The 25669-nt window shown below is 43.8% G+C and overlaps 2 protein-coding genes across 2 annotated transcripts; both read right to left on the bottom strand.

Moving 5' to 3' along the window:
• Window positions 1-3464: 3464 nt before the first annotated feature.
• Window positions 3465-4286, bottom strand: LOC123396425 (EPIDERMAL PATTERNING FACTOR-like protein 2). Its single transcript, XM_045091364.1, has 2 exons — window positions 4109-4286; window positions 3465-4011 (listed from the first exon to the last, which is right to left on the bottom strand). Exons 1-2 carry the CDS (start codon window positions 4181-4183, stop codon window positions 3703-3705), a joined length of 384 nt encoding a protein of 127 aa, XP_044947299.1. The 5' UTR covers window positions 4184-4286; the 3' UTR covers window positions 3465-3702.
• A 1609-nt stretch (window positions 4287-5895) lies between these two features.
• Window positions 5896-7521, bottom strand: LOC123398761 (probable pathogenesis-related protein CaO19.6200). Its single transcript, XM_045093215.1, has 2 exons — window positions 6722-7521; window positions 5896-6613 (listed from the first exon to the last, which is right to left on the bottom strand). Exons 1-2 carry the CDS (start codon window positions 7513-7515, stop codon window positions 6268-6270), a joined length of 1140 nt encoding a protein of 379 aa, XP_044949150.1. The 5' UTR covers window positions 7516-7521; the 3' UTR covers window positions 5896-6267.
• Between the last annotated feature and the right edge of the window lie 18148 nt (window positions 7522-25669).

Here is a 25669-nt window from a genome sequence, read left to right as displayed (position 1 = left end):
ACAACCGTATTAATTTTTGCTACAACCGGCATCATGTTTTGCTGCAACCGTTCACTAAAAAGTTGCATACACGTCACATAAATATTTGTTACAACCGGCGTTTGACTTTTGCTACCACGTACCATCAGCTTCGTTTTTTTGCTACAATCATGTAGATTTTTTTTTTGCTACAAATTTTATTTTTTGTTGCAACCGTTGAAAAAATTGCTGCATCGAATCGACATTTTGCTGCATAGGAGAAAAAATGTTACATGCGGATCCAACGGTGCGGACGCGCGGGGGTTGGTGGATCGTGCGGCCCGGCGCGACCGGCGAAAAGTTTGGGCCGGCGCGTCGGCGCAGATCACTCCCCTTAAAAAATTACCTTTCTCCTTCCATAAAATGCATCTATTGTCAATCTAACCCTTCCATCCAAACATCTGTTTGGCTAAAATTAATTTAAAATTAGTCATGAGCTAGAAACTAACTCTAACCACTAGCTAAGTTAGAGTATCCGAACAGGGCTAGCTAGTAAGATGTGCGTTCATAAAAGACACTTTTGATACCTGTGTATACAAAGCCAAACGTGAAGCTCCAACCACATGCATGCACACCGCCTCCTTCTCCAGCATCAACAGTACAATCCATCCATGCAGATAAGACTAGACTTGACGAGACCATCGGTAATAAAGTGCTGCAGCAAGCCAAGCCTGTGCAGGTCGCCTGGAGCCAATGTATGCAGTCGATTTGACTATTGCATCTTTTTTACTGAGTTTGGAAAATAATACATCGATTTGAATTTCTTTTAAATAATACTGCTTCAGCTGCCGACTGGCTTAGGTCGGCCTTGTCGTGGCCGATGGGCTCTTGTTGGCCTTGCTGCGGCCGGTCAGTGGCTAGTCGGCCACGTGCTAGCCGACGATTGGCTCGGTCAGGTTGGACCGGGCCACTCGGCATTCAAACTAGTCCATGCACGATGATCTTTGTCACGAATTTCGGTCACTGTTCAGTCTCGTATTTTTGTGTCAAACCAACGTTAGTATATGCACAGAGGAGGAAGATACTATAAAAAAATTAGAAATATAGTTACTATCAACTCAACAATAATATCAACAACGTGTTTATTTTTCATGACTGAAGCATAGCGAAGGACTGATGTACGATGTTGTAGCAATGGGTGGACCTTCCTTATAATTGGCGTACATGAAAAACTTCATGCCCGACCAATCTGAAAAAATTCGTCACCTCCTTCACCTTGCAGAGATCGCCACATCAACAACACAGTACTTCCACCCCCGAAGGCAAACTCGCACTCTTTATTTTTCTAGGCCTAATGCTTTGATCTGAGCAAGGCAAATTCGCACTCTTTATTTTTCTAGGCCTAATGCTTTGATCCGAGCAAGGCAAACTCATAATGACTAGCAAGTTGGTGTTTTCAAGTATAGCTAGACGATGGAGGAAGACAGTTTCAAAGACTCGTTTTATAGACTCGGATGACAAATGCAATGGCGGGAAAAAGACGGGAAAAACTGGCCGAAAAAATTATAAAGGGTTAATTTTGCTATCGTGGCCATAAAAAATTTGGAGTTACACATGAAAAAAAATCATGCACCTATTGACCTTGCCAATACCAATTAGTACTAATTGATCACAAGTAAGATAATTAGTATTAATTAACCACAATTAGACCGATTAATATTAATTGATCACAGCTAAGGCCGATTAGTACTAATCGGCCTAGCTAAGGCCGATTAGCGACAAACTGGGAAGCCGAAGCCGATAGAAGCTAATTAATCGGTCTGGGCGTGGCCGACAGGATCGAGTCGGCGGCTACAGGGTGGCTGATGGTGTTACATAATTGCAACTTTTTGATCCATCACAATATTTTTCAAATAAAATAGAAAAAATGCAATATTTGAAAAAAACAGTTCCCCGTTCGTAAATATAAATCTTTTTAGAGGTTTCATTAAAAAACTACATACAAATGTATATATAAATATTTTAGAGTGTAGATTCACTCGTTTTATTCCGTATGTAGTTCTCTAATGAAATACTTAAAAATACTTATATTTAGAAACAAAGAGAGTAGCATGCATGCAAGAGGACCACGTACATCATGGAAGACGCATCCTTGATGACGGTAGGTTGTCATACTCTACCGTCTTGAGGCTTGACGATAGAAAAAAGGGTCAGATTTCAATTTTCTTACAAACGTGGATCAGATCTCTCGATTTACTTGGAAAAGGTTTCGAAACACGAGATTTTGCCCGTGCATGGCGGCAGTGAGGCTTGCTTGCTTGCTTGCGCCTGTTGCGCACGTGTAACCTAGAGATGGCTCCATCTGGCGCGGGCGCGGCACACTGTGATGATCGATCTGTCGCCAACTCATGCACATGCACACAAGGATCATACACACATGGCAGCACGTACAAGGTCTAGCTAGGCTTCGATCGATCCATCGGGGCAGAGCGCCCTAGCCTGCTTCTCCGTCCAAGCTCAAGTAGAAGTAGGTGCACTGCACGGACTGGCCCGCAGTAATAAGTAGTGGAGTACATTACAAACAAGCTCCTCCTGGCTGCTGCTTTTGCAGCGGAGCTAAAGCCGAGTCGCCATTGCTTCCTTTCATCGGATTGGACGTGACAACACTTCCTCGTGGGGCATGTGTCGACCTCGCTTGTCCGGTCTCACAGCGTTTACTCCCTCCGTTCCTAAATATAAGTCTTTCTAGAGGTTTCATTAGTAGACTATATACGGATGTATATAGACATACTTTAAAGTATACATTCAATCATTTTGCTCTGTATGTAGACACCTAGTAAAATCGTTTAAAAGACTTATATTTAGAAACGGAGGGAGTATATATGTTGACTGCGCTGCATGGCCGAATCGAATCGTCTTGCTCTTGCACTAGAGCAATGCTACATCTACATACGTGATAGTCTGATTTGGCAATAACTGATTGGATTAAGAGGAGGATGAGGCCCACCCACCCCTGAAAATCAGGAGGGACATGTTTAGATTAGTTGAAAGGTTTAGTAAACTTATGTAGGCTTTAGTAGGTCTAGCATTTTCGCTTGCAGTAACACCTACTGAATCAATAATGCTAGACCTACGATAATCTATCTACGTAATCTTACGTGAGGTTCTTTCTAAACTAATCAGCCTTCCTGATTTTGAGGGCGGTGTGGGCCTGGGTCTAATTTTTTGTCCAATCAAATTAAGCCAAATCAGCTAACACATAAGTTTACGTAGGTAGGTAACTTACGTAACCGTAGCAAAGCTCCTACTGAATTCACAACGGCAATGCATGTTGATGTTGATCCACCCTCTTTGATTTTTTACCTGACCAATTCTACTTGTATCGGCCTTTTTTTACTGATTGAGAAAACCTTTGTCGACACTACTGTACTGGGTCGTGTAAACACATCAACAACGTATGCATGCAGCGCTTGTAAAAAGAACAGAAAGAAAATAACGCATCCATGTAGTAGTAGCATAACTGGATGGCTCGAAATAGACGTTTAATTACACGGTCGAATCGAACACAGGGAAGAGCAGAGCACAAAAGCAATGTTTGCAGATCCATTCCCATAGACAATGCAGCATGGGAACCAAGCTTCAGATTCATATACACTGACCACTACGTAAGTACGTGCAAGGTACACGTAGCTTAGGATCCATGCATGATGCATCATCCATGGCGTGATCGATCGATCAAGCTGGCTAGGAGTGGAGGCACTTGCACCTCCACCCGAGCGGCTTGTAGTTGGAGTGGTCGTCGTACGAGGACGGCAGGACCGCCGCCCCTCCTCCTCCTCGGCCTGCCGCCGGCGATGTCGTCTTCTCCATCTCCTTCTTCGTTTTCTTCTTCTTCAGCTGCTGCTGCTGCTGCTCCAGGTCGCGCGGGGTGACGGGCACCTGCACGGCCACGCACCGGCGGCCGCCGCACATCCACCGGCACTGCCCCTCGCAGCTCGGCGGCCGGGACCCCAGCGTCTGCCGCATCATCGCCCCCACGCTGCCCCGTTCCTCCTGCATAACCCACACACGATCGATCGATCAGCAAACCACCAGCTCGCGCGCAATCTAGCATGCATGATTAATTACGACGAGGGTGCTACGCGCGCACCTCGGTGGCGGCGGCGCTGGAGGCGAGGATCACGAGGAAGAGGACGACCACGACGGCATGGCGGCGGCGCGCCATCGGGTGGGAGGGAAGGCAGAGAAGAGAGAGGTGAGGTGAAGTGAAGCAGAGGGGAGGACGACCAGAGGCCCTGCCTGAACCACCTGCACTTGATGTGTCTACTGCTCCGGCCACCAGCTAGCTTTGGCTGCTCGTCTTTCCACGACTAGCTTGCATGCGTCGTGTCACTTCGCTGGCGCAGCTACATGCACGGAGCTACGCAAAAAGCCATGCGTTATGTGTATGCTAGCAGTACTGTCTCTTGCTCCATGCATCGATCTGCAGGCGCTCCATCGACCGGACCGGACCTTGGGATGACACGGACTAGGGCATGCACTGCCTCCTACTACACCAAGGGGCAAGCTAGGGGCAAGCTAGGGGCAAGCTAGGGGCATCTAGCCCCACCAAGGTTGTGGATGGAAAATGACAAAACTAATTTCGGAATTAACCTTGCAACATGAGGGTTAAATAGGATTTCATATACCACATTTGGTAGTACCACAACAGGTGACCACTGGAAAAAAAAAGAGAATTAAAGATAATATTTTTTACAAACCACTAGCACAGTCCTCAATCGGGAGCAACGTCCTTTTAATCGTATGTCATATGATTATTCAATGATCCAGCTTAGAGCATCTACGAGCCTGCCATAGCAAATATGACCAATTATTCATCCGTCGATGCGTCCGATTAATGACCGGGCGTGTTTATTTTAAACCTTTATTTTTGTCCGTATAATTATATTTTTTTTATATGTCTGCTCACTTGGTCACTTACACGTGATTGATGGAGAATAAAAGAAAAAAAAAGAATGAATAAAGAAAGAGAAAATGTGGTCCCGGATGGAGTCGTGCCCTACTTAGTTGACTGGTCGGGTTTGTTCGGGGCGTCCGCGAGCCCCTCATATCATCATTATATTTGAGATGAATATGAAAGGTGCCGGTCAGTACGGACGTTTGAGAAGGATATGAGAGATCCGGTTGGATCGTGTTTTTATAACCGGTTACTGACCGGACGACCTGTCCGACGGATATATGGGTTCGATCGTAGATGCTCTTATTATGTAAGAGCTAGAAGTGCTAACATCCGGTTGGATCGTGTTTTTATAACCGGTTACTGACCGGACAACCTGTCCGACGGATATATGGGTCCGATCGTAGATGCTCTTATTATGTAAGAGCTAGAAGTGCTAACATTTTACAACTCATTTTAAAAAATGGCGTTATATAACTATTTACTAAAAATCGACATAATACCAAAGAACGCATACTATTACATTATGCATCTTAATTTGTCAACTTGATAGCATTCATTATGAAATGCCTATTAAAAAGTCATATCATTTTCCCTCTAGCCGTGCTTGTCCACTCTGATGAACGGCGTAGCCGGACATGGAGAAGATAATTAAGGAGGAAGAACGTATCTCCAGGGCCCCGACGGTGCGATGACTGGGCTGTCGGATATGGAGAAAATAAAAGAATCCATCGTGACCGGCCGTAGACTAGCGTAGCATATCCGTGTCATAGAAATGGAACTTCGCGAGGCCGAACCGTGCACATAGTTTTAGTTTTTTAATTAAAACATATTCAAAATGTAAATGTTTCTGTCCGGCTTGTATGAATCTCTTTCCGGTCGATGGATGAAAGGTCTTCCTTAAAGTCAGAAAAAAACAACTCGACCATTTTTCTTGAAAAGAGGATTCAATTTACAAAGCTATAGGACCGCATGCCTCTTTCAATTGTTGCATAAAAGTAACTACTTTCGTAGGAGAGTAAGTATTCTCTCTACTGCCAAAAAACAAAGCACATTATTTCGGTAAAAAAAAAATATACATCATAAGCTGTTCTTGCCAACGAAATACAGTACCTGGTAAAGCTCAAAAAAAACAAAATACAGTACCTGGTACTATTTTTCTACAGCATGCATGCAGCAGCTGCGAGGCTTAATTTGTTAGGAAAAAGATTGCTAACTTATGCACATATTATGTATGTGCAAGAAAGATTAAGAACAAAAATGCATTGTACTACCTGAGTAGTACTACGTACTACTTGAGAAAGAAGTAATAATTAATAAGTTAATTAACCGATTGATAAGATGGATTATTATTAGTATGGCTTCTCGCCGTCGTAGTTCCCAGGCGGGTAGTAGCTGCAGACCATGAGCGTGTCGCCGGTGGTGCAGGTGACGCGGCCGCAGCCGACGCCGGTGGTGCCCTTCCAGACGACGGCGGTGTAGTGGCCGCACTGCTTGCCGGCGTCGCAGGAGTTGGAGCCGTAGTGGTAGTTCTTCTTCTCCTCGCTCCACTCGTCGACGGTGTGGCGCCACGTCCACGCCTTGCCCTCCCCGTACTTGAGGTTCTCCCCGTACGGCCCCGTCGAGTGCTTCAGCGCGCAGTCCCCCTTGCGCTTGTTCGCGTACTGCTGCGCGTACTGCGCCACCGTCGCGTTCCACCTGCATCCATCCATCCCATCAGCTTCGCCGGAGTTGTCATCCTCATCGTCTCCGGCCGCCGCGGGATGCATGCATGCATGCATTGTCTAGTAGTGGTAGCTAGCTTACGTGAGAGGGGGCACGTGCTCCTTGGCGCGGAAAGCGTTGTGCTCCTTGAGGATGTTGTCGATGGCCTTGGGGCTCAGCCCGTCCACCGGCTCCCCGTCGTCGTCCACCTGCTTGTTGCCGCCCCCGCCAGCGTACGATCCGCCGCCGCCACTCTGCTGCTGGGGCACATACGCCGGCGTCTGGGGCACGTACGCCGGCGTCTGGGGCACGTACGCCGGCGTCTTGGGCACGTACGCAGGCGTCTGGGGCACAAACGCCGGCGTCTGGGGCACATACGCCGGCGTCTGGGGCACATACGACGGCGTCTTGGGAACAAACGCCGGCGTCTGGGGCACATACGACGGCGTCTTGGGTACAAATGGCGTCCACGGCTTCTCCCACGTCTCCGGCGAGGTTAGCATCGCAGGCGGCTCAGGCGCGGTCGGCGTCACGCCGGTGCGGTAGAAATCGCCCTGGTCGCGCGTGGGCGTGATCGGCTCCGGTTCCCTGGTCGTCTGCTCCGGCTCCGGCTCCGGTTCCGTGGTCGTCTGCTCCGGCTCCGGCTCGGCCTTGGGCTGCTGCGGGAAGTAGCCGCCGGTGAACGCCTTGGCTAGGGAGGCCCCCGGCAGCAACCCCGGCTGCGGGACGTACTCCTCGCCGCCGGCTGCGGCGGTCCCCGGCTGCGGCTCCACCGCCTCTTCGCTCCCCGCGGCAGCAGGGACGTACTCGTCCTGGCCGTCCGCGCGGCCGGCGATGAGCAGGCACAACACGGCCACGGCGGCGACGACCGCCGGTACTAGCTGATCGGCGTGCATGGTCGGTTAACGTGGAAGTGGGTGGTTTAGAATTTTTTGCATGCTGGTGCGTACGCTGTTTATGTACCGGGAGAGAGATGCTAATTTCGGCATGGATTGATGGCCACTGCTATTTTTCGAACCAACCACATTGAAATGGATGTCCTAAACCATGTTATTGCCAACAATAATGGATGACCTAACTGAAGAACGTGTGTTTCGCTAATTCCTCATACGTGTAAACAAAGGTAATTGCTACGGGTTATAGTGCATATGAGTAAAGTTATAAATAGATCTAAGACAGGAGAGAGCTTTTGTTTTCAAGTATGCAGGGTCAGGAACTAAAAAGATAAGACATTTTTCACATGACGTATTTGGAAAGAATTTGTCAAAATATATCAGTTCGAAGTACGTGTAGAGATGCCCCTCGGACTAGGTGGAAAACCTAATCGTCTACGTTTGAGCAATGATATACAATAACTCATCCGTGTAATGATTCTGGCAAATATCCAGCAATTAATTTTAAGTAACCATATTTACAGCTAGATTTATATAATCACATTTCATCCGGATGCTATATTTAAGTGATCTTATTTACAAATATTTTGATAGCTTATTACAGAGTGAATACTGTAACAAAACACTTTATAGAAAATATGGAGGTTAATGACGGAAGATGAGTAAGCTAGGAAGAGATGAGGTTTGCCATCGGCTTTGTTGATCAAATTTGAAGGCTCGTGAATGGTTACAATGCTGGACCGAGAGATCATTCCTACATGCCCCCGCAATACTGTTTGAACAAGGCCAATATTGACAACATACTCATTATCTTCAGATACTCCGGCAATTATCTAGATTCCTTAAAGTGTTCAAATTGTGTTCTCTCACCAGATACTCCCACAACTTACTGTGCCTAAGGAGATGAGTGCAAATGAAGAGCTATAACCATTGTGCTCCATCCTAGTGTTAACATCTCGGTTCGACTTCATACTCGTATTCGTGACAAGGAGATGGAAATATTGGTTTTAATGGGTGGAGCAAAGTAGTCGTATGTACGACATAGATATTGAAGACATGATGATCTTCGTGCTCCACCATGGACGTGATGGGAGATTTCTCTTTCTCGGTTTCATTGTTGCTAAACCGGAGGATGAGTAGTTCTGTCTCTCTATCGTGTTGCCTCATGATCGTCCATCTTTGTAGGTCATGTTTTATGTTACTATTGGTTCTGATGTGATGATGATGCACATATATGTTCTACGATCAGACCTATTAAATACTACTTCCTTTCGGGTTTAAAAGACCCGTCAGCCTCGATACATCGTTTATATTTCCTTCGTCACAGTTTAGAAGGCACGGTTAAATTTACGTGCATTTTCACAATAAACAAGGTTTAAGGCGCATTGAATTTACTCTTAGCAGCTAATTAGTATTTCGTTGTACTACTTTTATATGCATTTGATTGTGAATGCTATTTTTCAGCTCATCTCACAGTCAATCAATAACCACATAGGTTCGAAAGAATTTTCAAACACGCGCTTTTAAACCATGATGGAGGGAATAATTTTAAGGCCCATGGTAATTATGGCGTCTTGGGCACAAACGCCGGCGTCTCGGGCACATACGTCGGCGTCTTGGGAACAATCGCCGACGTCTTGGGTACAAATGGCGTCCACGGCTTCTCCCACGTCTCTGGGGAGGTTAGCATCGCCGGCGGCTCCGGCGCGGTCGGGGTCACGCCGGTGCGGTAGAAATCGCCCTGGTCGCGCGTGGGCGTGACCGGCTCCGGTTCCCTGGTCGTCTGCTCCGGCTCCGGCTCCGGTTCCGTGGTCGTCTGCTCCGGCTCCGGCTCGGCCTTGGGCTGCTGCGGGAAGTAGCCGCCTGTGAACGCCTTGGCCAGGGAGGCCCCCGGCAGCAGCCCCGGCTGCGGCTCCACCTCTTGGCTCCCCGCGGTAGCAGGGACGTACTCGTCCTGGCCATCCGCGCGGCCGGCGATGAGCAGGCACAACACGGCCACGACGGCGACGACCGCCGGTACTAGCTGATCGGCGTGCATGGTCGGTTAACGTGGAAGTGGGTGGTTTAGAATTTTTTGCATGCTGGCGCGTACGTGTTTATGTACCGGGATAGAGATGCTAATTTCGGCATGGATTGGTGGCCACTGCTATTTTTCGAACCAACTGTGAGAATAGAAAGGCTTGAAGTGTATGCGTTTAGCAGGGACGCGTGCGTGTTAATAAAGGCACAAGACCTAGAAGATTACAACAAGGAGTTAGGATCTATCTCTATCTACAAGGTTAAACACAAGAGGTAGACCCTAACAAGATATCCCTAGTTTAAACCACACACGCATGCCTACAATCGTAATACACATGGTTTATACATATACCATGTGTATACGTAATACAATGTCTAACACTCCCCCTCAATCACAACTTGTCCAAGTTGAGATTGCGACGAAAAACTTCCATCTGGCGAAGAGTAAGAGGTTTAGTAAAGCCATCAGCCAATTGATCACCAGTGGGAATAAACCGTATGTGTAGCAGTTTCTGAGCCACTCTCTCACGGACAAAGTGATAATCAATTTCAATATGCTTTGTCCGTGCATGAAAAATAGGATTTGCAGATAAGTATGTAGCTCCTAAATTATCACACCATAGGGAGAAAGACTTAGGATGAGGAATACCCAGCTCAGTCAAAAGGTTCTATACCCATATTACCTCGGCAGTAGCATTAGCAAGTGCTTTGTACTCAGCCTCTGTGCTGGAGCGAGAAACTGTAGGTTGCTTTCGTGCAGTCCAAGACACAAGATTACTACCAACAAAAACAGCAAAACCACCAGTAGACTTTCTGTCATCAGGGCAACCAGCCCAATCTGCATCAGAGAATGCGCTGACTAACATGGAATGAGACTTAGATATACGCAGACCATGGGTGATAGTGCCTTGTAAATAACGAAGTACACGTTTGACTGCCGTCCAGTGAACAGAGGTTGGAGCATGCAAGAATTGACATACCTTGTTGACCGAACAACAAATATCTGGTCTAGTAAGAGTTAAGTATTGCAAAGCACCAACAACACTGCGATAGTTGGTAGAATCTCCATCTCCAAGAGGATGTCCATCAAACAAAGACAACTTCTCAGAAGTAGACAAAGGAGTACTGACAGGTTTGCAACCATTCATATTGACTCGTTGAAGCAAATCAAGCAAATATTTCCCTTGAGATAAAGCAATACCATTATCAGTAGAAGTTACCTCAATACCAAGAAAATAATGGAGGGATCCAAGATCTTTGAGTGCAAAGTCCATGCGAAGATCACTGAGGAGGGCTTCAACTGCTTGTACAGAGGAACTAGTAACAATAATGTCATCCACATATATGAGCATAAAGATAGTCACCCCTCTCCGAGAATAAAAAAACAGTGAGGTATCACTCTTGGAGGGTTGAAAACCAAGAGACTGAAGCTTGAAAGACAAGCGAGAGTACCATGCACGGGGAGCCTGTTTGAGACCATACAGAGCTTTATCCAGTTTACAGACCAAGTGCGGAAACCTTGAATCTGTATACCCAGGTGGCTGTCGCATAAAAACATTCTCTTCCAGAACACCATGCAAAAACGCGTTCTTAACGTCCAACTGTCGCATACACCAATTCCTAGAGACAACTATAGACAGAACCAATCTGATGGTGGCGGCTTTAACAACGGGATTTAAAGTATCCTCATAATCAAGACCATAACATTGTTCAAACCGTTTTGCAACGAGATAGGCTCTGATACCATGTGAGAATAGAAAGGCTTGAAGCGTATGCGTTTAGCAGGGACACATGCGTGTTAATAAAGGCACAAGACCTAGGAGATTACAACAAGGAGTTAGGATCTATCTCTATCTACAAGGTTAAACACAAGAGATAGACCCTAACAAGATATCCCTAGTTTAAACCACACACGCATGCCTACAATCGTAATACACATGGTTTATACATATACCATGTGTATACGTAATACAATGTCTAACACCAACCACATTGAAATGGATGTCCTAAACCATGTTATTGCCAACAATAATGGATGGCCTAATTGCCAAAGGAAGAAGGTAAGAAGAACGTGGACAAACACACATGCTAATTCCTCATACGTGTAAACAAAGGTAATTGCTACGGGTTATAGTGCATATGAGTAAAGTTATAAATAGATCTAAGACAGGAGAGAGCTTTTGTTTTCGAGTATGCAGGGTCAAGAACTAAAAAGATAAGACATTTTTCACATGACGTATTTGGAAAGAAGTTGTCAAAATATATCAGTTCGAAGTACGTGTGGAGATATCCCTCGAACTAGGTGGAAAACCTAATCGTCACCTCTAAGTACGTTTGAGCAATCTATCCCTATTAATAAAGCACCTATTGCTTCTGTGGTACGTCATTAAATTTACCTCTAAAATTCTTTAAAATTACCCATCAATGCCACCTATAAGTTATAAAAAACGTTTTGGAGGTAATTCTCGCATGGGCCGGCCCAAGCATAGGGACCAGCTATACTACGCTCTGCTTGTTGGAAAATAAGCACCACGCCCATTTGGGCCAGCCCATGGGCAGGTGCCTGTTTTTTTAGTTTTTTAATTAATATTTATCTGTTACTTTTTATTTTTTATATTTCAAATAAATCAACAAAAACTTTTGAAATTAAAAAATAAATATTTACATAAATGTTTGATAAAATATAAAATGTTTGCGAATTCAAAAATTGTTCAGGATTTTTGTAAAAGAATTTGCATATTAAAAAATTCGTAATTTTGGAGAAAACATTCGTGAATAAAAAAAGTCCATCATTTTTAGCAATTTCTTTAATGCAATTAAAAAAATGTTGGACAATTCAAAAAATGAATTATTCGCCAATTCCCAAGAAAATACTAGAAAAAAGTTTGTAATATAAAATATTATTTGTAATTTTTAAAAAATATTTATAAATAGTAAAAAATGTTCTTGATTTTAAAAATATTCCCAAATTTGTAAAAATGTTCACGAATGATCGAATGTATGGCGTTCAATAGTAATGCTTCTGAGTCTTTCAGATTATATACCTGAGTGAATTTTGAAGAATTAATTGTGATGATAGATCGGAATATTATACTATATTTTTTAAAATGTTTCTTGAAATTCAGAATAATTCTTTGAGTTACCAAGTTTTTTGATAACCATGATATTTTTTTTAAAATATGAACATTGTTTCAACTTGTGAATTGTGAATAAAATAAAATAAAAGAAATATTTTCTTACATTTGTGAACAAGTTTTCGAAATCATGCGATGAGATATGAACATAATATGGTCATTGCCATTGAAGATGGTGGTTTTTTCTCCCGTTGCAACGCACGGGCCTTTTTGCTAGTGATATACAATAATTCATCCGTGTAATGATTCTGGCAAATATCCAGCAATTAATTTTAAGTAACCATATTTACAACTAGATTTAAATAATCACATTTCATCCGGATGCTATATTTAAGTGACCTTATTTACAAATATTTTGATAGCTTATTACAGAGTGAATACTGTAACAAAACACTTTATAGAAAATATGGAGGTTAATGACGGAAGATGAGTAAGCTAGGAAGAGATGAGGTTTGCCATCGGCTTTGTTGATCAAATTTGAAGGCTCGTGAATGGTTACAATGCTGGACCGAGAGATCATTCCTACATGCCCCAGCAATACTGTTTGAACAAGGCCAATATTGACAACATACTCATGGTTAGAATTATATCTACTCTCATTATCTTCAGATACTCCGGCAATTATCTAGATTCCTTAAGGTGTTCAAATTGTGTTCTCTCACCGGATACTCCCACAACTTACTGTGCCTAAGGAGATGAGTGCAAATGAAGAGCTATAACCATTGTGCTCCATCCTAGTGTTAACATCTCGGTTCGACTTCATACTCGTATTCGCGACAAGGTGATGGAAATATTGGTTTTAATGGGTGGAGCAAAGTAGTCGTATGTACGACATAGATATTGAAGACATGATGATCTTCGTGCTCCGCCATGGACGTGATGGGAGATTTCTCTTTCTCGGTTTCATTGTTGCTAAATCGGAGGATGAGTAGTTCTGTCTCTCTATCGTGTTGCCTCATGATGGTCCATCTTTGTAGGTCATGTTTTATGTTACTATTGATACTGATGTGATGATGATGCACATAGATGTTCTACGATCAGACCTATTAAATACTACTTCCGTTCGGGTTTAAAAGACCCGTCAGCCTTGATACATCGTTTATATTTCCTTCGTCACAGTTTAGAAGGCACGGTTAAATTTACGTGCATTTTCACAATAAACAAGGTTTAAGGCGCATTGCATTTACTCTTAGCAGCTAATTAGTATTTCGTTGTACTACTTTTATATGCATGCGATTGTGAATGCTATTTTTCAGCTCATCTCACAGTCAATCAATAACCACATAGGTTCGAAAGAATTTTCAAACACGCGCTTTTAAACCATGATGGAGGGAATAATTTTAAGGCCCATGGTAATTATGGCGTCTTGGGCACAAACGCCGGCGTCTGGGGCACATACGCCGGCGTCTTGGGAACAATCGCCGACGTCTTGGGTACAAATGGCGTCCACGGCTTCTCCCACGTCTCTGGGGAGGTTAGCATCGCCGGCGGTTCCGGCGCGGTCGGGGTCACGCCGGTGCGGTAGAAATCGCCCTGGTCGCGCGTGGGCGTGACCGGCTCCGGTTCCCTGGTCGTCTGCTCGGGTTCCGTGGTCGTCTGCTCCGGCTCCGGCTCGGCCTTGGGCTGCTGCGGGAAATAGCCGCCTGTGAACGCCTTGGCCAGGGAGGCCCCCGGCAGCAGCCCCGGCTGCGGCTCCACCTCTTGGCTCCCCGCGGCAGCAGGGACGTACTCGTCCTGGCCGTCCGCGCGTCCGGCGATGAGCAGGCACAACACGACCACGGCGGCGACGACCGCCGGTACTAGCTGATCGGCGTGCATGATCGGTTAACGTGGAAGTGGGTGGTTTAGAATTTTTTGCATGCTGGCGCGTACGTGTTTATGTACCGGGAGAGAGATGCTAATTTCGGCATGGATTGGTGGCCACTGCTATTTTTCGAACCAACTGTGAGAATAGAAAGGCTTGAAGCGTATGCGTTTAGCAGGGACGCGTGCGTGTTAATAAAGGCACAAGACCTAGGAGATTACAACAAGGAGTTAGGATCTATCTCTATCTACAAGGTTAAACACAAGAGATAGACCCTAATGAGATATCTCTAGTTTAAACCACACACGCATGCCTACAATCGTAATACACATGGTTTATACATATACCATGTGTATACGTAATACAATGTCTAACACCCCCCCTCAATCACAACTTGTCCAAGTTGAGATTGCGACGAAAAACTACCATCTGGCGAAGAGTAAGAGGTTTAGTAAAGCCACCAGCCAATTGATCACAAGTGGGAATAAACCGTATGTGTAGCAGTTTCTGAGCCACTCTCTCACGGACAAAGTGATAATCAATTTCAATATGCTTTGTCCTTGCATGAAAAATAGGATTTGCAGATAAGTATGTAGCTCCTAAATTATCACACCATAGGGAGGCAGACTTAGGATGAGGAATACCCAGCTCAGTCAAAAGGTTCGATACCCATATTACCTCGGCAGTAGCATTAGCAATTGCTTTGTACTCAGCCTCTGTGCTGGAGCGAGAAACTGTAGGTTGCTTTCGTGCAGTCCAAGACACAAGATTACTACCAACAAAAACAGCAAAACCACCAGTAGACTTTTTGTCATCAGGGCAACCAGCCCAATCTGCATCAGAGAATGCGCTGACTAACATGGAATGAGACTTAGATATACGCAGACCATGGGTGATAGTGCCTTGTAAATAACGAAGTACACGTTTGACTGCCGTCCAGTGAACAGATGTTGGAGCATGCAAGAATTGACATACCTTGTTGACCGAACAACAAATATCTGGTCTAGTAAGAGTTAAGTATTGCAAAGCACCAACAACACTGCGATAGTTGGTAGAATCTCCATGTCCAAGAGGATGTCCATCAAACAAAGACAACTTCTCAGAAGTAGACAAAGGAGTACTGACAGGTTTGCAACCATTCATATTGACTCGTTGAAGCAAATCAAGCAAATATTTCCCTTGAGATAAAGCAATACCATTATCAGTAGAAGTTACCTCAATACCAAGAAAATAATGGAGGGATCCAAGATCTTTGAGTGCAAAGTCCATGCAAAGATCACTGAGGAGGGCTTCAACTGCTTGTACAGAGGAACTAGTAACAATAATGTCATCCACATATATGAGCATAAAGATAGTCACCCCTCTCCGAGAATAAAAAAACAGTGAGGTATCACTCTTGGAGGGTTGAAAACCAAGAGACTGAAGCTTGAAAGACAAGCGAGAGTACCATGCACGGGGAGCCTGTTTGAGACCATACAGAGCTTTATCCAGTTTACAGACCAAGTGCGGAAACCTTGAATCTGTATACCCAGGTGGCTGTCGCATAAAAACATTCTCTTCCAGAACACCATGCAAAAACGCGTTCTTAACGTCCAACTGTCGCATACACCAATTCCTAGAGACAGCTATAGACAGAACCAATCTGATGGTGGCGGCTTTAACAACGGGATTTAAAGTATCCTCATAATCAAGACCATAACATTGTTCAAACCGTTTTGCAACGAGATAGGCTCTGATACCATGTGAGAATAGAAAGGCCTGAAGCGTATGCGTTTAGCAGGGACACGTGCGTGTTAATAAAGGCACAAGACCTAGGAGATTACAACAAGGAGTTAGGATCTATCTCTATCTACAAGGTTAAACACAAGAGATAGACCCTAACAAGATATCCCTAGTTTAAACCACACACGCATGCCTACAATCGTAATACACATGGTTTATACATATACCATGTGTATACGTAATACAATGTCTAACACCAACCACATTGAAATGGATGTCCTAAACCATGTTATTGCCAACAATAATGGATGGCCTAACTGCCAAAGGAAGAAGATAAGAAGAACGTGGACAAACACACATGCTAATTCCTCATACGTGTAAACAAAGGTAATTGCTACGGGTTATAGTGCATATGAGTAAAGTTATAAATAGATCTAAGACATGAGAGAGCTTTTGTTTTCGAGTATGCAGGGTCTAGAACTAAAAAGATAAGACATTTTTCACATGACGTATTTGGAAAGAAGTTGTCAAAATATATCAGTTCGAAGTACGTGTGGAGATATCCCTCGAACTAGGTGGAAAACCTAATCGTCACCTCTAAGTACGTTTGAGCAATCTATCCCTATTAATAAAGCACCTATTGCTTCTGTGGTACGTTATTAAAATTGCCTCTAAAATTCTTTAAAATTACCCATCAATGCCACCTATAAGTTATAAAAAACGTTTTGCAGGTAATTCTCGCATGGGCCGGCCCAAGCATAGGGACCAGCTATACTACGCTCTGCTCGTTGGAAAATAAGCACCACGCCCATTTGGGCCAGCCCATGGGCAGGTGCCTTTTTTTTTAGTTTTTTTAATTAATATTTATCTGTTACTTTTTATTTTTTATATTTCAAATAAATCAACAAAAACTTTCGAAATTAAAAAATAAATATTTACATAAATGTTTGATAAAATATAAAATGTTTGCGAATTCAAAAATTGTTCAGGATTTTTGTAAAAAAAATTGCATATTAAAAAATTCGTAATTTTGGAGAAAACATTCGTGAATAAAAAAAGTCCATCATTTTTAGCAATTTCTTTAATGCAATTAAAAAAATGTTGGATAATTCAAAAAATGAATTATTCGCCAATTCCCAAGAAAATACTTGAAAACAGTTTGTAATATAAAATATTATTTGTAATTTTAAAAAAATGTTTATAAATAGTAAAGAATGTTCTTGATTTTAAAAATATTCCCAAATTTGTAAAAATGTTCACGAAAGATCGAATGTATGGCGTTCAATAGTAATGCTTCTGAGTCTTTCAGATTATATACCTGAGTGAATTTTGAAGAATTAATTGTGATGATGGATCGGAATATTATACTATATTTTTTAAAATGTTTCTTGAAATTCAGAATAATTCTTTGAGTTACCAAGTTTTTTGATAACCATGATATTTTTTTTAAAATATGAACATTGTTTCAACTTGTGAATTGTGAATAAAATAAAATAAAAGAAATATTTTCTTACATTTGTGAACAAGTTTTTGAAATCATGCGATGAGATATGAACATAATATGGTCATTGCCATTGAAGATGGTGATTTTTTTCTCCCGTTGCAACGCACGGGTCTTTTTGCTAGTGATATACAATAACTCATCCGTGTAATGATTCTGGCAAATATCCAGCAATTAATTTTAAGTAACCATATTTACAGCTAGATTTAAATAATCACATTTCATCCGGATGCTATATTTAAGTGACCTTATTTACAAATATTTTGATAGCTTATTACAGAGTGAATACTGTGCCTAAGGAGATGAGTGCAAATGAAGAGCTATAACCATTGTGTTCCATCCTAGTGTTAACATCTCGGTTCGACTTCATACTCGTATTCGTGACAAGGAGATGGAAGCATAGTTCTTAATGGGTGGAGCAAAGTAGTCGTATGTACGACATAGATATTGAAGACATGATGATCTTCGTGCTCCGCCATGGACGTGATGGGAGATTTATCTTTCTCGGTTTCATTGTTGCTAAACCGGAGGAGTAGTTCCATCTCTCTATCGTGTTGCCTCATGATCGTCTATCTTTGTAGGTCATGTTTTATGTTACTATTGGTACTGATGTGATGATGATGCACATGTATATTCTATGATTAGACCTATTAAATACTATTTTCGTTCGGGTTTAAAAGACCCATCAGCCTCGATACATCGTCTGTATTTCCTTCGTCACAGTTTAGAAGGCACGGTTAAATTTACGTTCATTTCCATAATAAACAAGGTTTAAGGCGCATTGCATTTACTCTTAGCAGCTAATTAGTATTCCGTTGTAGTACTACTTTTATATGCATGCGATTGTGAATGCTATTTTTCTGTCCATCTCACAGTCAATCAATAACCACATAGGTTCGAGAGAATTTTCAAACACGCGCTTTTAAACCATGATGGAGGGAATAATTTTAAGGCCCATGGTAATTATGGCGTCTTGGGCACATACGCCGGCGTCTTGGGAACAAACGCCGACGTCTGCGGTACAAATGGCGTCCATGGCTTCTCCCACGTCTCCGGGGAGGTTAGCATCGCCGGCGGCTCCGGCGCGGTCGGGGTCACGCCGGTGCGGTAGAAATCGCCCTGGTCGCGCGTGGGCGTGACCGGCTCCGGTTCCCTGGTCGTCTGCTCCGGCTCCGGCTCCGGTTCCGTGGTCGTCTGCTCCGGCTCTGGCTCGGCCTTGGGCTGCTGCGGGAAGTAGCCGCCTGTGAACGCCTTGGCCAGGGAGGCCCCCGGCAGCAGCCCCGGCTGCGGCTCCACCTCTTGGCTCCCCGCGGCAGCAGGGATGTACTCGTCCTGGCCGTCCGCACGGCCGGCGATGAGCAGGCACAGCACGGCCACGGTGGCGACAACCGCCGGTACTAGCTGATCGGCGTGCATGGTCGGTTAACGTGGAAGTGGGTGGTTTAGAATTTTTGCATGCTGGCGCGTACGTGTTTATGTACCGGGAGAGAGATGCTAATTTCGGCATGGATTGGTGGCCACTGCTATTTTTCGAACCAATCACATTGAAATGGATGTCCTAAACCATATTATTGCCAACAATAATGGATGGCCTAACTGCCAAAGGAAGAAGGTAAGAAGAACGTGGACAAACACACATGCTAATTCCTCATACGTGTAAACAAAGTTACTGTAATTACACAACATCGACAAGCATCCGTTGCGTCAATACTTGGCGAGATTCCTTTAAATATTCAATTTCGTAGATCTCTTATCGTCGATAGATGGATTAATTAGTTGGTTGCACCTCGTGAGAAGGTTGATGTACGTCAACCTCTCTCACAGACCCGATCATGGTTATTGGAAGTTGACCACGAATGGAGTATTCACGGTAAAATCTATGTACATGCATCTCATAGATTCAACACCTATTCCAAAATCTGCGCATATTTGGAAGATCAAAGTTTCTCTTAGAATTAAAGTCTTTATGTGGTTTGTTCACAAAAGGGTTATTCTAACGAAGGATAATCTTACCAAGCGAAACTAGAATGGTAATACTAGATGCAGCTTTTGTCCGAATAAAGAAAGTATTAAGCACCTCTTTCTCGATTGTCCTATGGCTAAACTGGTTTGGCGTTCGCTGCACATTGCTTTTAACATCACTCACCCTAATAGTATAAACACGTTATTTGGGATGTGGTTACAGGGCTTGATGTAAACACTGCTAAACTTATTCGCGTGGGTTCTTGTGCACTGTTGTGGGCTGTATGGAACAACAGAAATAACTTAGTATTTAACAGACAACGCGACTTTAACTTCTTGTAGGTTATCTTCAGGGCTAACACACTGATCCGCACATGGTCATTACTCACTCATGTGGAAGCCAGGGAGTCTATGGTTACTGGGTGTGTCCGTTGGGAGATGGTAGCATAGGGTATCTTCAACCAGTTTGGATGGCGTCATGTTAATAGCATAGGTGTTTAGTCATCTATATATTTTGTCATCTCCGGCTTCGGCAAGAAAGATGCCTTGTATCGTCCTATTTTATTTTTCTTGCACACTTATTGTACTTTGTCTAAGACTTCATTTCGATTTTAATTTATATGGTCGTATGCATCCCTTGATGCAGAGGCCGGGGCTCAGCCTCCATTTCGAAAATAATAATATTTACAGCTAGATTTAAATAATCGAATTTCATCCTGATGCTATATTTAAGTGAACTTATTTACAAATATTTTGATAGCTTATTACAGAGTGAATACTGTAACACCTTATAGAAAATATGGAGGTTAATGACGGGAGATGAGTAAGCTAGGAAGAGATGTGGTTTGCCATCGGCTTTGTTGATCAAATTTGAAGGCTCGCGGATGGTTACAATGCTGGACCAAGAGATCATTCCTACATGCCCCAGCAATACTGTTTGAACAAGGCCAATATTGACAACAAACTCATGGTTAGAATTATATCTACTCTCATTATCTTCAGATACTCCGGTAATTATCTAGATTGCTTAAAGTGTTCAAATTGTGTTCTGATAACCCACAAGTGTAGGGGATCGCAACAGTTTTCGAGGGTACAATATTCAACCCAAATTTATTGATTCGACACAAGGGGAAGCGAAATAATATTCTCAAGTATTAGCAACTGAGTTTGTCGGTTTCAACCACACCTGAAAGATTAGTGTCTGCAAACAAAGTATCAGTAGCAAAGTGGTATGATAGCAACGGTGTCAGAAAAAGATCTGTTGACGGCAGACTATTCCTAACTTGTTGTATCAATGGTGCCAGTAAATAGCACGTGGACGGGGGACTATTCTTCCCCGACAACGGCTCTAGAAAAGTCTTGCAACAAGTAGCAGCAAAGTAGCAGCAGTAGTGACAACAGTAGCAAGGAACAACAGTAGTGACAGCAGTCGCAACAGTAATAGTAACAGCAGAGTAACAGCAGTAGCGACAGCAGTAGCAACAAAGTAACGTAGCAAGGACCAGTAGTAAAAGACTTATAGGCAGTGGATCGGTGATGGATGAGTATACCGGATGTGATTCATCATGTAACAGCTATAACACGGAGAGATAAGTAACTAGCTCCCGTTCGTCAATCTAATGTAGGCATGTATTCCGTATGTAGTCATACGTGATTAGGGAAAAGAACTTGCATGACATCTATTGTCCATCCCTCCAGTGGCAACGGGGTCCTAATGGAAACTACGGGATATTAAGGTTCTCCTTTTAATAAAGAACCGGACCAACGCATTAACACTTGGTGAATACATGAACTCCTCATATTATGGTCATCTCCGGGAGTGGTTCCGCCTATTGTCACTCCGGGGTTGCCGGGTCATAACACATAGTAGGTGACTACAACTTGCGAGATAGGATCTAAAACACACATATATTGGCGACAACATAATAGGTTCAGATCTGAAATCATGGCACTCGGGCCCTAGTGACAAGCATTAGCATGGCAAAGTAGTAGCAACATCAATCTCAGAACATAGTGGATACTAGGGATCAATCCCCGTCAAAACTAACTCGATTACATGATAGATCTCATCCAACTCATCACCGTCCAGCAAGACTACGATGAGATTACTCACCACTACAAGAAATATGCTCATACATGATGTTTTCTAAGACGTCGTTGATGAATTCGTCATAAATCTATGACGATTTCATCCGAGATTGTCGTAAACCGTTTGAGGGGATCAAATCTACATATAAATTACGACGATGTGAGTCAAAAACGTCGTAACCGCATAAGATGAGATCGTCATAACTTTTACGACAATTATAAAAATGTCGTAACATGTTCTAACTATGTTGACATGTCCCTCGTGGGTCCATTTTATCCCACCTCATCCATGTATTGAACTATTTTTTATACCACTTTTCTGTTGGGCTATTTTTTCCATCTTACTTTTATATTGGACTGGTATTTTATCCTCCATGATTGTTAATGGGCTGTTTTGTGGTTTGTCAAAAAAGCCCACATTTTAAGATTGTAATATTATCCAGAAAATCTATCTAAAAAATAACTATCAAAATTTCCCTCCAATATAGTGACCACATTCATGGCACGGGCTTGTAATTTTTTTTCATCTTACTTTCATATTGGGCTGGTATTTTATCCTCCATGAATCCTCACACATGGTAGCTAATTTCTAGAACACTTTTTAAAATAATTACCATATAAGCTTAATTGTGATTGGTGGAATCTACTATGGCATGGATCGATGACGTGTCAAACATCCATCCGTATATCCATCCATTCGTCCATCCAATCCATCGACCCACCAAACACTCACCTCTCCTACAACTTGCTTCGGTCAAAGGCTCATCAAAATACAAAATCTAAGACCGCTATGATATTACTGAAAAAAAAATCACAGGAACATTTGAATGATTAAATTGCTGGAACATTAATTTTTTTACAAACTATAAAAGGGTAAAATATAAGAGAAACAAACAAACAAAACAAAATTTATACCAGCTTAATTCTAATTGGTGGAATCTCCTATGACATGGATCGATGACGTGTTAAACATCCGTCCATCTGTATATCCATCCATCCGTCCATCCAATCCACCGGTCCACCAAACACTCACCTCTCCTACCTAAACCTAGCACACTCTGTCTCCTCCCTCGACCCCTTCCTTCCCGAGAACGCCGCCGCCTCCCCTCCCCCTTCTCCCCTTCTCCCCGATCAAGGTCGACACCGCATCCTCTCGCACCTCACCGTAGCCGTCGCCCCTAGCCCCTGCCATCCTTGATCTGTTCTCGACCCCGCTCCATCCGTCGCGGCTGCAGATTTCCTCATGGGTAACCCCGTCAACTCGAGCGCTTATTAGTTGTTGTAATTTTCGATTCCTGGTGGTGCTTTGGCTGATTATTGTTCATTCCTTTTGCTGGATGGATTTAACTTATGGGGGAGCCGATGCTGGAGAGGAAGGCGAACCACCAGGAGAGGCAGGGGCAGGTGCTGGAGCTGCTTCTCGCCGTGCTGCACAAGTCGGTGGCGCTGCCGTGCTAGATGGCGGCCGCGGACGACCCGGCCGCCGCGGGGGGCGGCTAGGGGATGAACATCGGCTGGCCCACCGACGTCCGCCACATCGAGCACGTCACCTTCGACTGCCTCCAGGGCTTCCTCGGCCTCCCCGTCGAGTTCGAGCTCCAGATCCCCTGCCCGGCCCCCAGCGCCGGTACATACATCCCTTCTTCTTCTAGTAGATTATTATTATTGCTTGCTTGCCTGCTGAGCCGTGCGTGCGTGCGCCCACGAGGATGAGGATGAGGATTCGGTTCGGATTTCTAATAAATGTCCATGCTTTCCGGCCTGCAGCGCCATCGTCTTCAGCATGTTGCCGGAGTCGATGCAGTGCGGCTAGGATAACAGGGGGAGCTCCGTCCCCAAGATCCTCCTGCTCATGCAGGAGAGGCTCTACTCCCAGGATGGCCTCAAGGTAGCACAACTGTGCAAGCACATTATTACTCTGTTCCTCTTTGCTCCTGATTCCTGAAGCTTCATTTTGGAGCTGAGCAAATAGCTGACTGTGTTTGTTGCCAAAATCCAATTTATTCACTAGAGACTAGACTAATCTGTGTGGGTGGAATCGATTGATATGTATGCAGGCGGAAGGGATCTTTCGTATCACTTCGGAGAACAGCCAGGAGGAGCATGTCAGGGAGCAGCTAAACACGGGTGTCGTGATGTCCACTGCCTCGCTAGCTTGATTATGATACCCATTGTTTACTAGTAGGAAGTTCTAGAGCTCATTGTTTTTTCAGTCTCTTTAGTAGTCAATGACTTTCCAAATCTCCCTATATATTCATTCTGTAGAAACCAAAGGAGTTTGATAAATAAGTTTATGAGATTTGTGCTGCACAAAAGCGTGTAATAAAATTCTTAGTGAACATCTTCCATGGTTTATCCATTTTGTTTCTGCATTTAAAACTACTCTTTCATTTTTTTTGTCAAGGTTTCATATGTTTTTGGTGCTTAATATCTCTGTAGGTTTTATTTCACAATGAGAAAGGCAATCACAAGCTCAAGGGTGACCTGAAGGAGATGTACATCAACACTGTAATGTAAGTAGATAAGCCAGATGAATGTGATTTCATTCTGTGTGTTCTTGATTAGTCATTCATCTTGTAATATTGTCACCTCTGAGTTAATATAGACCTATGAGCTTGCTTTGCTTTATGAGTGAACACTCTGTTACTGCAGTTTTCAACAATCGTCACACCAGTTAAGCAGCACTTCCATGTACATGTATTTGCTAGCTTGCTCTGCTTGCTATGCATTATGACTGAACGTTGCAGCTCTATTAAATGTATTTTTAGCAACTAGCGCTCATGTGGACTGCACACAAACGTTAACAACTAAAACAACTAGATTAGTGCGCAAACTCACGCCTCAAGAGGCCCGCCCAGGGCGCGCCCCTGCCACTAGTAACTGTATCAAACAATGATCTCTCGTTCTCTCTCGGCCTGGCTGTAGCCTGTAGCTATGACTCACGCGGGCGCGCACACACAAACGCGCATACAGAATCACATAATATTGTTCTGCACATCTTTCAGAGATTTTGCCATGGGCATATGCATAACTGCTGAAGTAGTCTCATAGAAGAGTGAAATGAACTCCATTGTTAGCAGACCCGAGCAGCCAGACCACGCCGGTCTACCTGCTGCCGCGCTCCACGGAGACCGTGGCCAGCGGGCGCGACTGGACCGTGCCCGTGGAGGCGTCGGCGCAAATGTGGTCGCTGCACGTTGACCGTGCCCATGGATAACATGGCCGAGCCCCACGCGGCGCCCGCACCCCGTGGATCATGCACGAGTACACCGCCGTATCTGCAGACAACCCAAACCACTCGGGGTCCCAGTCCCAGTACCAATCCCAGTCTGCATCTGCATGTGCAGCAGGGCCCCAAAACGTAACTTGCTTGCTTGCTTTTCCAATCTTGAATCTTTAGGACTAGTTCTTGCTGCCTCAATGTGTTAGCTAGAGGACATAACTTTGTCAAATCAGATACTCTGCTTCAGTTTCATTTCATTTACTATTTTGTTTGCATTCCCTTGCTTGTTTCTCAATTACTTATCGCTAGCTTACATAGGTACAATTTGTAGTCAGTCACGATATATAGCTCAGCTCTAGTTTGATAGGATTTCAACACTAGTACTAGTAGGACAGGTCATGCTTGTTGGCAGGATGAATATGAATATATGTGTTCAAATGACTCACTAGTGTCAAAATATCTTCTCGTTGTTGTTGTTGTTTCTTCATTCAGTCAGGTTGCTTCTTTCTTCTATGAATATGAATATGAACATGAATATGAATATGAATATGAATATGAATGTGCTAGCTAGCTTAGCAGTACCATTTGCACTCAGTAAGCTCTATTCTTGGGCCAATATATTCTGCCAATATAATTTGTTTCTTTCTTCAGGATAGCTTCGTCCTGTACTGCCTCTTCAGCAAGGAGGACGAAGAGACCCCGGC

Source organism: Hordeum vulgare, chromosome 5H (genome assembly GCF_904849725.1).
Source record: "Hordeum vulgare subsp. vulgare chromosome 5H, MorexV3_pseudomolecules_assembly, whole genome shotgun sequence".
Taxonomy (NCBI): Eukaryota; Viridiplantae; Streptophyta; class Magnoliopsida; order Poales; family Poaceae; genus Hordeum; species Hordeum vulgare.
This window is presented reverse-complemented; position numbering and strand designations above follow the sequence as displayed.